The 13,236-nt window shown below is 29.5% G+C and overlaps 1 protein-coding gene across 2 annotated transcripts; it reads left to right on the forward strand.

The window, feature by feature from the left end:
- The first annotated feature begins 5,836 nt into the window (after positions 1-5,836).
- On the forward strand, positions 5,837-12,714 carry LOC119688040 (dynein assembly factor 1, axonemal homolog). Of its 2 annotated transcripts, none has more exons than XM_038102662.1 (8): positions 5,837-6,020; positions 7,074-7,237; positions 7,292-7,662; positions 7,909-8,007; positions 8,065-8,129; positions 8,437-8,522; positions 8,577-12,304; positions 12,357-12,714. In XM_038102662.1, the coding sequence occupies exons 1-8, from the start codon at positions 5,989-5,991 to the stop codon at positions 12,630-12,632; spliced, it is 4,821 nt and encodes a 1,606-aa protein (XP_037958590.1). In that variant the 5' UTR covers positions 5,837-5,988; the 3' UTR covers positions 12,633-12,714. The 2 variants fall into 2 exon arrangements, with proteins under 2 accessions (XP_037958590.1, XP_037958591.1); XM_038102663.1 differs by having other exon boundaries at positions 8,577-12,295.
- The last annotated feature ends 522 nt before the right edge of the window (positions 12,715-13,236 follow it).

Here is a 13,236-nt window from a genome sequence, read left to right on the forward strand (position 1 = left end):
ATTTGCCCTTGAAATCTATCATTCGCTTTATTTGTGAAGTTTGTGTCATGAAAGCATTTGTAAAACAATTTTCTCAAAAATGTTGCTAAAATGCAAAGTAAAAACTTTCATTAGGGTTATTTACGAGTTCGAATAACGCGCTCGGTAACCGAGTATCGTATTAAAAGTGCAAAGCAGCAACAACAAAATACATGTCGAGTAATACGTTGCAACAGTACTACGTTATACTACGTTTCCACTACTTTCTTAGTAAGTCATATAGTAACTTTGAGCTTTTTGCGTTTACATTATCACGCGTTACTTAAGGAATGAGAAAGAGCTTTTATGTGTTAAAAAGTTCTAGTTTTAGAGCTTTTCTGGGTTTACATTTCAATTGTAAACAGATGATATTAAATGTTGTATTGTTAGAAGAAAATAAATCAGCATGGAAGAAAACACAGAAAATTTGAGTAATTTAATATATAATGTTTGTAATGTTTTTCATAATATAAAAGCGGCAGTTGCTGCATATACAAAAGAACAAAAAATTACAAATTATTCAAAATCAAAACATCTTCAATGATAACTAGAAACCAAAGAAAGTGCTGGGCTTCTGGTAAATACGGGCAGTAAATATTATAAAATAAAGAATAAAATTTTACTGAGTTGCTATTTTAGATGAAAATGAAATCCGTATGTCGGTTCTGAGAAGACAACAGAGGGCTTCAAAACAAGTTTAAACACTAAACAACCACAATCCAAATAGAAAAGAAATAAGGCGATGTCTGAAACAAATTTTCAGTAACTTTTATTTTAATAATAACACTAATAACTTATAAACTTAAAGTAAAAACAACAAAAAATATATACTTTATTTTTTATATAATTAGATTTTATATAATTATAAAATTTATAAAAAATTTATATTATTACATTTATAATTTTAATAATTTTTAATATATTAAAAATAAAAATAAAAAAATATAGTCGGTTATCACTGATTTTTCTTTTCTTTGTAGGTGTGTTCTTTTTTGACTTCAAAGATGTTGACGATAATGTTGACGACGCTGACAGTAACGGTGAGGATGACTATCAGAAAATAATTCAAAGGTGTTGTCAATAGGCAAGTTCTTCAAAATTCTATACACGTTATGGACAAACTTCCACAATGACGGAGCCTCCGCTGAAAACCACAATACATTGCTGATTCTATCTGTTTTAAAATAAAAGAGAAAAGTAGTTAACATAACATTAACTATTAAACAAAACATCTAATATTAATCGTAAAAGATTATGTGGTTTTAATTACAAAAAAGTAATGATATGATAGAAATTTCACTTATTGAACACTTACCTAAAATGTTGGGTGAAGTGCACTTTCGTTTGCACTCCGGACGCGGTTACCATAAAAACTCTTTCACCTTTTTCATCGAAGAAGATGAAAAACACGCATTCCGGGTAATATTTTTTTGTTTTACATTAAACACAATTTCAAATTTATAAATCAAACTTGTAAGATCTCAATTATTGCTTTCCTGATGTTAACCTGAAATAAATAATTTTTATTATATTATATATGAAATTTTATATTTATATTAAATATATATTTGATAAATAAACTTATTTTTATATTTATATGTGCTAATTATATATTTTATTTATAAAGAAACAAATGTTTAAAAAAAATTCTTACCTGTTGTCTGTTTTGAATTTTGATTGCTTGTTTATGTTTACATTTTGCTTCATATGTCAAATATGTCAAATTTCGATAATTTCCAATGTTGCATTCGTCATATTTGGTATAATTTTGGTCAAATTTTGTTTACTATATTTTATAGTAAATGAAAAAGCACGGAAGCTCTTTGTATGGCTAATGCAATTTACTCAGTAAATGAAGCTTACTAAGTACTTAGTGGAAACGTAGTATTAGCCTAATACGGCGCTTACATTGGCCGAAAATGGCTCCTTTTGAATGAGCCATTTGACAGTGTTTACATTCATTGTAAATCGTTTGTTCTCATTTCAAACAGCTGATTTTTCAACTTAGGGTTGTTGATTTGATTTTTGGCCTGTGCCAGTTCTAAAATATTAGTTTTTATATTGATTGTATTTATCAATCAAATTGAAGCTTCTAAAGTTATTCTAGAAATTTTCTCCAATAGAAAAAGATTTATTTTTATCTCCATATTATGAAATTGGAGCTTCTATTTTCTACAGCGCTTCGTCAGATGTTGTGATAATTGTCAAACAATATTTTGACAGTTCATCAGTAAAATATTTGAAATTTTGTTGCAATGTAGAGCATTGGTTTTAAGCCTTAACTGAAAGTTAAATAAAAACATAATTGGGTGTTTTTTATATATCCTGATTATTGTATAGACTGTTGTAGTGTGGGATAATGTTTCCGATGTAAATGATTGTATCGGCTATGAATGCTTAAAAAATGTAATTGTATAGTGAAATGCTGTTAAAAGTGGGAATTGATTTGTAATTGCAACAACAAATCATCAAACATTTTCATAGAGTTTAAATGTGTTCCAGCGAGTCGCCAAATCAAATGTTCCAGTACAAGCTTACTGGGACATCAAAACGATTGAAGATTCAAACAGCTCTAATAATATTTGAAGTACTTGTGTTGATTTTAATTTACACTTTATATTAGAAATTTTTATTTGCATTTTTCATTGTATGGCAATCGGCATTGCAAATGGTGTCTTGTGGAAACAAATCTCTGCACACCTAGGCTTTAATCGTCTTGATCTGCACTATTCTTTTGAGCGCAATCACAGTCTGACTCGTCATTTTCCATAAAATCTGCCACCAATGGTTCTCCAAGTAAGCTTCTTCACATTCATTGAAGTCCATTCACATGTCCACCGGAGTCTACCGAGGTTTATTTTTACGACTATGTCCACTTCAAAGAAAATTATTTATGAGAGATCCCTAACAGATTGTAATTAGTTTTGTTGGATTTCATTAGCCACTCGTATTTTTAGTACATATTATTATTAGCTTTTTATTGCAAATGATGCATCGTCTGAGTGAAGAATTCTTGTACTACTGATTCAGCTTTCCCGAAAACATTAATTGCGTACGGGTATGTCTGTCTGGACTTTGTGGTAATAGTCCCTTTTGCTTAAGTATCAGTGACTTAGATTGATATTTCGAACGTCATGTTGAAGAAGAAATAGGCTAGACCTTCCCCATGTCGGTGTAAATATAAGATGATTACAATTAAGATGATTGATTATGATAATAACTTTTACTTGGTTTGTTATGGTGGTCAGAGGAAACCTACATAGTTGTACAGTTTGTTAGGAATGCAAACTTTTTTCATAGCATTGTGTAATTTTAATCTTGTAATCTTGTTGTAGACGGCGCAACAGTCCATAAATGGGCGGTCCAGTTGAATACTGAACACCCGACATTTTTTAATCGCTAGCTTCACTGTGAAGATTTTTTATTAAAAAAATCTGAAATATCTCTTCTTTTTTTTTAACTTTATTAATATTGTAGTGTGATGTATTGTAATAAATCAACGCCTGTACAATATTCGTAAAATTCTGTGACATCGGAGATATCGGTTATGGGCAATTTGCACTCGGTAACATTCTTAATTACACTCGGTTTTTTATAAAATTATAAAGGTTAACAGTTATGCTAAAATTAAGTTAATTAAGGTATGTTGCTAATATTTATCAATTGCGTATATGTGTATTTACAGTGTCAGCTGTTTGTTTATTTTTTTTTTATTTGAAACAACTGTTTTCTAATGGTAAAGCTGTGTTTGTTAATTGATTTATTTGTTGTGAATATTGTTTTCTTTTTTCTTAATTGTAGTAATTTTAGTTAATATATATAAAAATAATGGTGATTCCTTATTTTGTACATGTTTTGTATAAGCTTAGTATTAGGAAAGTCAGTCGAATCAGAAAGCAGTGTAAAGATACTGCTCTTTTCGTAATGAAAAATCTCCAGTAAAGAATTGTCTATTATTATATCCGAAAAATATATCTGCAAATAATTAAGATCTTTAAATCTATAAGTTTATTATGTGGATTTATTCCACATATTTGTCAAATTAAGTTTTGTCTTACTTGTATCAAGCCAAATAATAGACAAAGCGCAATATCACAGTTTTTGTTTAGGAATTTATTCTACACACAAAGTAACGCTTCCTGTTTACACTATTTTAAGTGCATTGAAGTTTACTCACTGTTTATGCTGATTCAGCTATGATTACTGCAGTCAGGCTGCTGTGTTCAGTTATGATTCGTTGTTTTCTTTATGAACAATGTTGCGCTTATGGTCCCTCCTATAGGAATCAACTTACATACGACAAACACTACCGCACTTATCTTAGGAATGCTAATCAATCTCAGCATGATTGATTTGGTTTGGTTAGCTTTTGCTTGATTCTTTAAATTCAGTTCGAGTCAAGCTAACAAAACATCAACAGCTTGTTTAAGTTCATAACAAGTTTAAAAGTTTATAAGTGTGTTCTATTATGATTTCATTTCAACAATAAAAAGGTCAACAGTCATTGAATGGTATTTCAGTAACAATAAAAGTGAATTGCACGAGCTGGAAATTCATTGTTGGAATAATAAAATTATCTTATATTGACAGTTTTGGTGTTTTCACCGATCCCATTTTTTTCTATTAAAATGCTCTGTGGACAGGGATTTTCGTTTCATCACAGAGTTTTTGGTCCTTAGTATTAGGTTACAATATTATGTTTAGTATAAGAATGTGTTAGTTAAATATGTTTATAAGGAAATAATTAGTCCTGATTAATTTCAGATAACCATATTAAACTGTGCACGTAACTCAATGCTTCTGTTAATCGATATTCAGCAGATGAAATAGATTAATGATTTTTTGAAGACATCGGTAATTAATTTTGAATAATATTGTGGTATGGGTTAGGACAAGGTTAAATGGCAGACGCTCCGGCAGTCAGGCTTACTTGTCGAAGAATTAGAGCCAAAGTGACACCATCAATGCTATGGTACAATCGGCAAACATAGGATTAGATAGAGCAGTTCAATGGAACATTTCACAGTATTGTCATAATGATGTTATAAATATATAACCATTTATATTGACATGTTACAACGTTAGGCATGCTAAAACTTAACGATTATAAATACGACTTATATGACAAGTTTTAGTATATTTTCGATCATCATATTTCTTCGCATTTTTTTTATATATAGAGATATTTAATTTATTGTCAATATATCTTTATTGTGAATAAATTATTTATCATTATATAAAATTCTTATATTGAATTTTATACAATTTGCACAATGATCGTTATTTTATATCACAGTGTTTTAAGAACATATTAATGAAATATCATAAATTATAATATATATCGTATTAAGAGTTATAGAATATAGGTTGGCCATTGCATTTTTTCAAGAAAGCATCATACAGTCTTCAAGTATGTGAGTGATAATTTGTTTCAGATGGTCACATAGAAAATTGGATCGTTTTTTAAGCCTCATTTTCTCAATGTTTCGTTAGGCCTTGTTTTGATGTAAATATCTTCTATAAATTGAATTATGCTTCCAGTAGTCTGATTAACGGATAGGTCATCTCGTGGGAGTCTGTTACGATTGAAACCAAATGCAACCAATGGTTTAATTGAACCCAAATCCAACTAATATGTTTGTTTGTTTGTTTTGTTTTTGTTTTTAGTTTTTCAAAAATAAATTCATAAATTTTGTAATTTTTAACTTTTTATGGAATAGGTTCAGCTAAAAAAATGGTCTTATTTTAAAATCGTAATCGAAGTTAACATAGATTTATATCTTACTTTACTGTAGTTGAATTTTGTTTAAACAAAAAAATAATTTTTTCCAATACTTACGTTAATCTCTTAATAAAAGGGAACGTGTACAATAAAAGGAAAATAAGGGGTTAATTAGATTATATTTTTGGTTAACAATTTACTTATATTTACGACTACTGCTTTAAGTCTGGCCCAGATGTTAAGAATAAATGACAACGTCAAAGATCTACTGCAATAATATGTAAGTACGATCATTCAAGAAAATCTAGATCTTAATTTATAATGTAAATATGTACGCGTATTTAACACTGGATATACATAACCTTTAAATTGGATTTGAAAACAATTGAGAACAATTATAAAGTTTTTTTTTTGCTGTAATGTCTAATCTCATAGGTTTTTTTAAGTATTAATATGTTGAAGCTGTTTTGAGCTAGTGCACTTAAGCCATTATACTCTTTTTTAACTCGAGGTTTCTTCAAAACCCCTCTTTACACCTTGACTAGGTTATTGTTTATCACTTCATCAGACTAAGCAATAATTGACCTCAGATCTGCATACCTCCCCGAGGAGCCTGTAACCATTCTGAGATTTGATAACGCGGTGTTGGTGTAATTGTTATTAATTTTGTTTTCACTATTACTATTGTAGTGAAGCAAGTATCGGATTTCCAGAAATTTTTTGATAGGTTAGAAAACAAGAAAAGGTTTTTCAAAAAATAAAGTGTATTTTTCTGATCATGTGTATATTTAAATACCAAACAATAAAGCATATGAACAACATTAGTTATAGAGTAGAGATACTGATCTGGTACATATTAGTCATAGGCATTTAGTTGAAATATTTTAGAATATTTAGTTTAGAGTATTAGTCTTATTATCCATTTTTAATAAGCTATTAAATATAACTGTTGATAAGCATTGATGTCCATGTGTTTACATCACCATGTGTAACGTCTATTGGCTTTAGCTCGTCAGGACTGTCAATACTGTAAATTTAAACCTAAAGTGTAAAAATTATGTATAAAGTTTTGCTTTTTTAAATCGCTTTATCGAATTTTAAATGAAGGGTATGAAATAGTAACCTTAATTTTTATATATGATTAAATAAATGATTAAGCGTTTCGACGTCAGTTCATAACAAATTTATGTATGACCAGCCAATAGGAATGGCAGACAATTTTTTTTAAATTAAAGGACATCTGTGTTTTGTACTTACAGTACAGTTTTGTATTTTTGTATTTTTGTATTTTTGTACTTACGTTATTGAAACGGGATTTGAATATATCGAATAGAATTATGGAATCTCCTTCTTCAAGTGCAGAAGGAGAAACAGAGTTGAAGCGCGAAGTTACTCGATTAAATCGCATTACGAAACCACTGCTTCGTGAGCTTTGCAGAAAACATAAACTTTATCAAACACCTGCTTTGAATGATGTCCTCTATTTGCATTATCAAGGTAATTCACACATTTCCGTAAAAGATTAAAAATCTATTATATTTTTATTAATAGGAATACAGTTCATTGAAGAATTGGAGGAATACACCGAGTTGAAATGTCTTTGGCTCGAAAATAATGCAATAAGTAAAATTGAAGGTCTTCAGAATCAAACAAAACTACGAAGTTTATTTTTACACTCAAATCTCATTAAACAAATTGAAAATCTGGAAAATTGTAAACTTCTAGATACTCTAAATCTAACATCGAATCATATACGAAAAATTGAAAATATTGGCTCAGAAATATTACCTGTTCTAAATACGTTATATTTGGCATCAAATTACCTACAGGATGCTGAGTCCTTAAGGGAATTAGAAAGCTGTCTATATCTCTCAGTATTGGATTTAAGTGACAATCGTATTGATGATCTATTAGCTATTAAGGTAAAAAAACTTAATTTAAGATCTAATATTACTGGGTGTTAAGGAGATAGAAATATAGAAATGCATTAGACATATTAATATGTTATACAATTTTCTCTTGTTGTGTAAAATGCTTTATTTTAATTTGTAATTTTAAATCTTGATTTTAAGAAAAATTTCGATACTAATCGTTTTTTCTGATTATTTTAAATGTAAATAATGATTTGAATTAGGAATTCTCTTTTAAGTTTTCTTCTTTTTTATAAGATCTTTTCAAAAATGCCAGCACTGCGGGTTTTAGTGTTGCGCGGCAATCCCATTGTATCCATGTTACCACAATATCGAAAGACAGTAATTTTGGAATGTGTAATATTTAAATAAATTTTATGAAATTATTTCTTTTATTAATTTTGTATATTTTAGAGAGAGTTAACATACTTAGATAGTCGACCGGTTTTTCCTAAAGATCGTGCTTGTGCTGAAGCTTGGTAAGATTAATCGATTTTACTACATATGATTTATTTTGTATTAAGTTAGCTACGCCAGCAAAGAGGACTATTAATTCTCTATTAGTTTTTATCTTGTAAAATCTACGTAAATATGCAATCTATCTATTATAATTATATAATAAAAACTGTCCGACTAAGACTGTCCGACGAAGAGGTTGAGTTTTTTCAAATCATGGATTTAATAGATTTTGGATTTAGAAATATTAGCCCGCAATGAAAGGAGTCCGTTAGGAGAGTTTTTACTGTATTACAAAAATATTAAAAAGTGAGCATTCTTTTCTTCTAGGCTTGCTGGTGGATATGAAGCTGAAAATAAGGAACATGGGAAATGGGCACGTAAAGAACACAAAAAAATGATACAAAGCATAAATGGTAAAATAAATTATTTTTTTTAGTATAATTTTACGTATGCTTTGGTTTTTGTAGCATCAATACGTTTAAGGAATAAGTATTCATCCGAAGAGTTTCAATCATCATTGCTTAGTGACTCTTCTACAGAGGATGAAACCGATACCGATAAAGGAACTTTGTACGAATCTATTGAAGAAAATAATAATATTGTGTCTTATGTGCCTAAAATCAGCTACTTTACTAGTTTAGATACTTCGAAAATTGATGCAAGTCAAATTGAAAACTCTGTTCCAAAAGAAGACAAACCACTTATTAACAATCCAATTGTTGAAAATTTTATTGATAATATTGAAGGTATTTCACGTGAATTAAAATACTCGCATACAAATAGATTGAATTCAAACCAATCTGAAGAAATGATTGTGGGATGTACAACTTCTGAAACATTAGACACTGCTGATTCTGCTCAAATAGAAATTGATTCAATTTATTCGCATTATGTGAATAAAATAGAAGCTATAGAAGTTAATGAATTTATGAAAAAAAAATTGAATGAATCATCTTCTCAGTTGGAATATCCAAAATTTGAAACAGAATGTGAAACTGATATCTATGATTTTAGTACAGACGAGAAAGGAGATAAAGAGATAGTTTCTATGGATTTAACAGAACTAAACAATAATGAATATCAGAGTGATGTTATGATATTTTCGCAAGATATAAATAGCAATATCCTAGCATCTAACTCTATCAACTGTCAAATTGCGGAAAGTAATGTTGAAACACTTCAATGTAATTTTAGTAATGAAAATGATCAACTGGAGTCGTTTGGTTTGAAAACTGAAAATGATGATAATTTTAAAATTACTTCTACTCGTTTATCTATGATAGATAACGAAAGGGAAAAAAATGACTTCGTTTCAGAATCTACAGTGAAAAAAGACTGCGATGCACTTATTAACACAAATGAACTATTTCATGACAATGTATTTAATGAGAATATAAATCTTAAACATAAAGAAATTAGTACAGAAAGTGAAACTGGTGAGCCATTTGAAAATAAATCAGAACCTGAGCTTAATAAGTCTAAGCAAATCTTAACTCTTTCGCATGACTCTCAACATAATTTTAAGAAAAGTGCAAAAGACTCTTTTTGCAATAATTTAACTCATCAATTGATTGAGTCAGAAGTCACTCCAGACGCAAATAAAAATTTATGTTATAAACTATGTAACTCTGAAGTGCTAATTCAAGATACTGAGCATATTTTATCAGAACGAACTGATGAAATTCAAATATCGAATGAATACAATGATTGCGAAACTCAGATTGAATGTTCAGACGAGTACAATCATAATGAAATTGTGGATGATATTGATTTCAGTAAGGATCTTGGGTATATCTTAGATTTATTGGAGAAAATTGAACAACTTAATCTACCGGTTCAGCAAGATTATGCTAAAGACACAGAGTTAATTCTTAGTGATGAAGTTATTCATACGGATACTTCAAGTGCTATTGATTTAATTCAGGATTTATCAACACTAAATGTATCTGAAATAATGCGTACAATTTTACAGTCATTTCGTATATTTACTAAAATATTAACTGAGAAACAAAAAATACATAACAGTTCGAAAGAAGCAGACATTCCGACACCTGTGCCATTAAATATATGCCACCTTAAGAACTTGTTAAATTCTCCAAATCTGAGTACTTTCAATAACGATACCAAAGAGATATTAGATAAAAAAATACATGAAATGAATTTAGAAAAAAAGCGAGAAATCAAACGAATTGTACATCGTGTTTATAAGCAAAAAGATAAATACGATGACACTTTAGAAGTTGTTGAGGGTAGGTTAGTTGTAATTAAAAAGGATACTGGAGCTATTGAAGATTTGCCAGAAGTTAAAACTTACTGTAGCGAAGATGATGATGAATATGAATCGGATGAATGGGAGTCAGAGAATAATGACGATCCAGTAATCGATAGCGCAGAAAAACAAAAATTACAAGATGTTTTTATACGAGATTCAGTTACTGATGAGTGCAAACCAAAGCCAACTATTGTTAGAACTTTTGAAAGGTTTTACAATGGCTTAAAAAAGTTTGAAAGTCATTCTGAAAGCCTTGAATCTATAAGAAAATTTGATATTAGCAATATAGATCTTGATGCTGATGACATATATGTGGTTACGAAATTCGTTAGTTGTTATAAGCATTTAAATAGTGTCGATAATGAAATAAACAAGGCTCTCAATTGCGATGAGACGCACCTTCTTAATATGATGTTGGATCTTAACAACAAAGCTACATTACTAAGTGAACCTGATACCGTATTTAGTTTAATAGATAATAAAAAAGAGCAGACTAACAGTGGCGTAAAGCCCACCAATTCCGCTGAATCTCTTGACGATTTAAAGCTGGAAAATAAACAGAACGAGAAGAAAGTACCACTTAAATTCAAAGTAAACGCTGTGAGACGTCAGAGACTGTCTTATAAATTTAATACTATTCGGAAATATATTGTCAAAGTCAACCAAATTAAACTATTGAAAGAAAAGAATATGGCAATTACTTGTATTAACAATGATAAAGTAAACATGGACACATTGATAAAAACTCAGAAAAAATCATGTTTATACTACAGGCCCAAAAACCGATATCGTAGGCGTAAAAGAAAAAGTAAATTGTCAAAAGGCAAGTTCTTAAATCCAATAGATCCTATAAGTGATATTGAAGATATGGCGGACTTGAATTTCGATGAAAACTTTATATGCATTGACAGTGTAGAAAATGATAGTCTAGCAGATGATCAAGATTATAAGGAGAATTCTATTCAAAACGAGACTAGGAAAAATTCATTTGAAGAACTCGAAAAAGAAAAACTTCACAATTGTAGTATTAAAGGAAGAAATGATACGTTCTTACTTCAGTTACTTGAAGACTTTTCGGAAGGGATTAGAGATAAAGACAAAACTGCCGAAATGATTGAAAACTATTTAAATGAAAAAAGTCCAAAACAAATTATTGAATGCCAAAGAGTAGCACCAGAGGAATTATATTGTTGCAGTTGTGATTGTGACTGCGATGCCAATTCTAAAATACCACGTGATAAACAAAATGAAATGCAGAAACAAACTAAGATTCACTCATGCGCTGATACTATTAAATTAACAACTGAGCAAGCACTTAGTGATAAAGCTTGTACAGAAACTCAAAAAGTCGATTCGGCTATTGATGGACAGAAACTATCAGAAAATTTGATACCTTTTGTTGTTCTCAATAAATCGAATGAAAACGACGAACATGGACCATATAATGAGAGAAACGGTGTAGGAGTAAATGACTTAAACTCGATATGCGGTCCACATATTCTTTCACAAAAAATGCTAGAAACTTGTGAAGCTATTGTAGCTGTGAATATAACGAACGATAATGATATTCAGGAGGTATGCAAGAAAGAAACTGATTTGAAAGAAGACGCTCCAAATTCTATTGGTGATACAGAAATTCTTATACAAAACCCATCAAAAACTTGTGTACCAATGGACCCTGTAAATACAACGAATGAAAATGGTATTCTTGAGGTGTGCAATGTTAAAACCGATACGGAAATAGAAACTCCAAACTCAATTTGTGGTACACATATTCTTACGGAAAAGCAATCAGAAATGCGTTTGCCAAGAGATACTGTAGAATTAAAAACTTCATCAGATGTATTTGAAAATGGAACTACTACAACTTTAGACAGTGATTGGTTAGATGATATATTTGATATTTTGGATGAAGTATTTGATGTGCGTTTTATTGCTTCAATATTAAAATAATAATTAAAAAAATTGTTTTCAGGAAACATGTAGCAATAAAAATAATACTGAAATTGATACTGTTAATTCGAAAAGTGATGAATGTCTCCTCATGCAAGGACAGTCTGCAGCTTGTCTAAATAATGATCATGTAGGCGATGGTATAATATTTCCAGAAATATTAGAAGTTTGCATCAACAACGATCTTTCCAAAGTAGAACGTATACATAATGATGATGCTATAAAAATAAACGAAGAAAATATAGGAACCGGGATTGAGGCTGAGTTAGGGGTAGCTGAAGAAAAAGAGAACCAGTAGTACCAAGCAAAGCATTTTCGTATAACTTAAGTATTGATCTTAGAAAATTTTAAAGAACAAAACATTGTAAGATTAATTTATATTTGAACATTTTTAATAATTGGTTAATATATTTTTATTAAATTTGTTTCTCATGCTTTTTTTTAGCAAAGGCAATTAAATGATTATACATTTTATTTGATTAGAGGTAAAAAAAGTACTGCTTTAAAATAATTAATTTTTAATTATAATATAACAAGTAATGCTGTCTCTGCTGATATTTGTTCGGCAATATATATTAGGGTCTTAATTTTTGGGGTATTTATTGTCTTCAAATAAGCTCTTTCTCCAGGTTAACTCCTTTGCAAATCTATTACAATCGATGCACAGTGTGTAATCGAGAAATAAATAAGAATGTTGCTAAATTTCGACTAAAATAGTTCATGTACTAGAAATATCCCTCAGGGTACCGTTAAGGTTCAATGTGGTTGACAACAAGTTAATTCTTCCAAATTTAATATAGAATTAAAAATTCAGATTAATTATAGGTATTTCATAGTGTGCAATGCATTCGTTATCAGAATGTGAATAAAAAATATCTACAAAACAAAATATAAATTTAATT

The sequence above is a fragment of the Teleopsis dalmanni genome, chromosome X, assembly GCF_002237135.1.
Source record: "Teleopsis dalmanni isolate 2A chromosome X, ASM223713v2, whole genome shotgun sequence".
Taxonomy (NCBI): domain Eukaryota; kingdom Metazoa; phylum Arthropoda; class Insecta; order Diptera; family Diopsidae; genus Teleopsis; species Teleopsis dalmanni.

Coding starts and splice junctions, on each gene's coding strand:
- LOC119688040 (XM_038102662.1), top strand. CDS start 5,989: ATGACAACGTCAAAGATCTACTGCAATAATAT. Junction 6,021..7,073: donor AAGATCTACTGCAATAATAT/GTAAGTACGATC, acceptor TATATCGAATAG/AATTATGGAATCTCCTTCTT. Junction 8,523..8,576: donor AATGATACAAAGCATAAATG/GTAAAATAAATT, acceptor TGGTTTTTGTAG/CATCAATACGTTTAAGGAAT.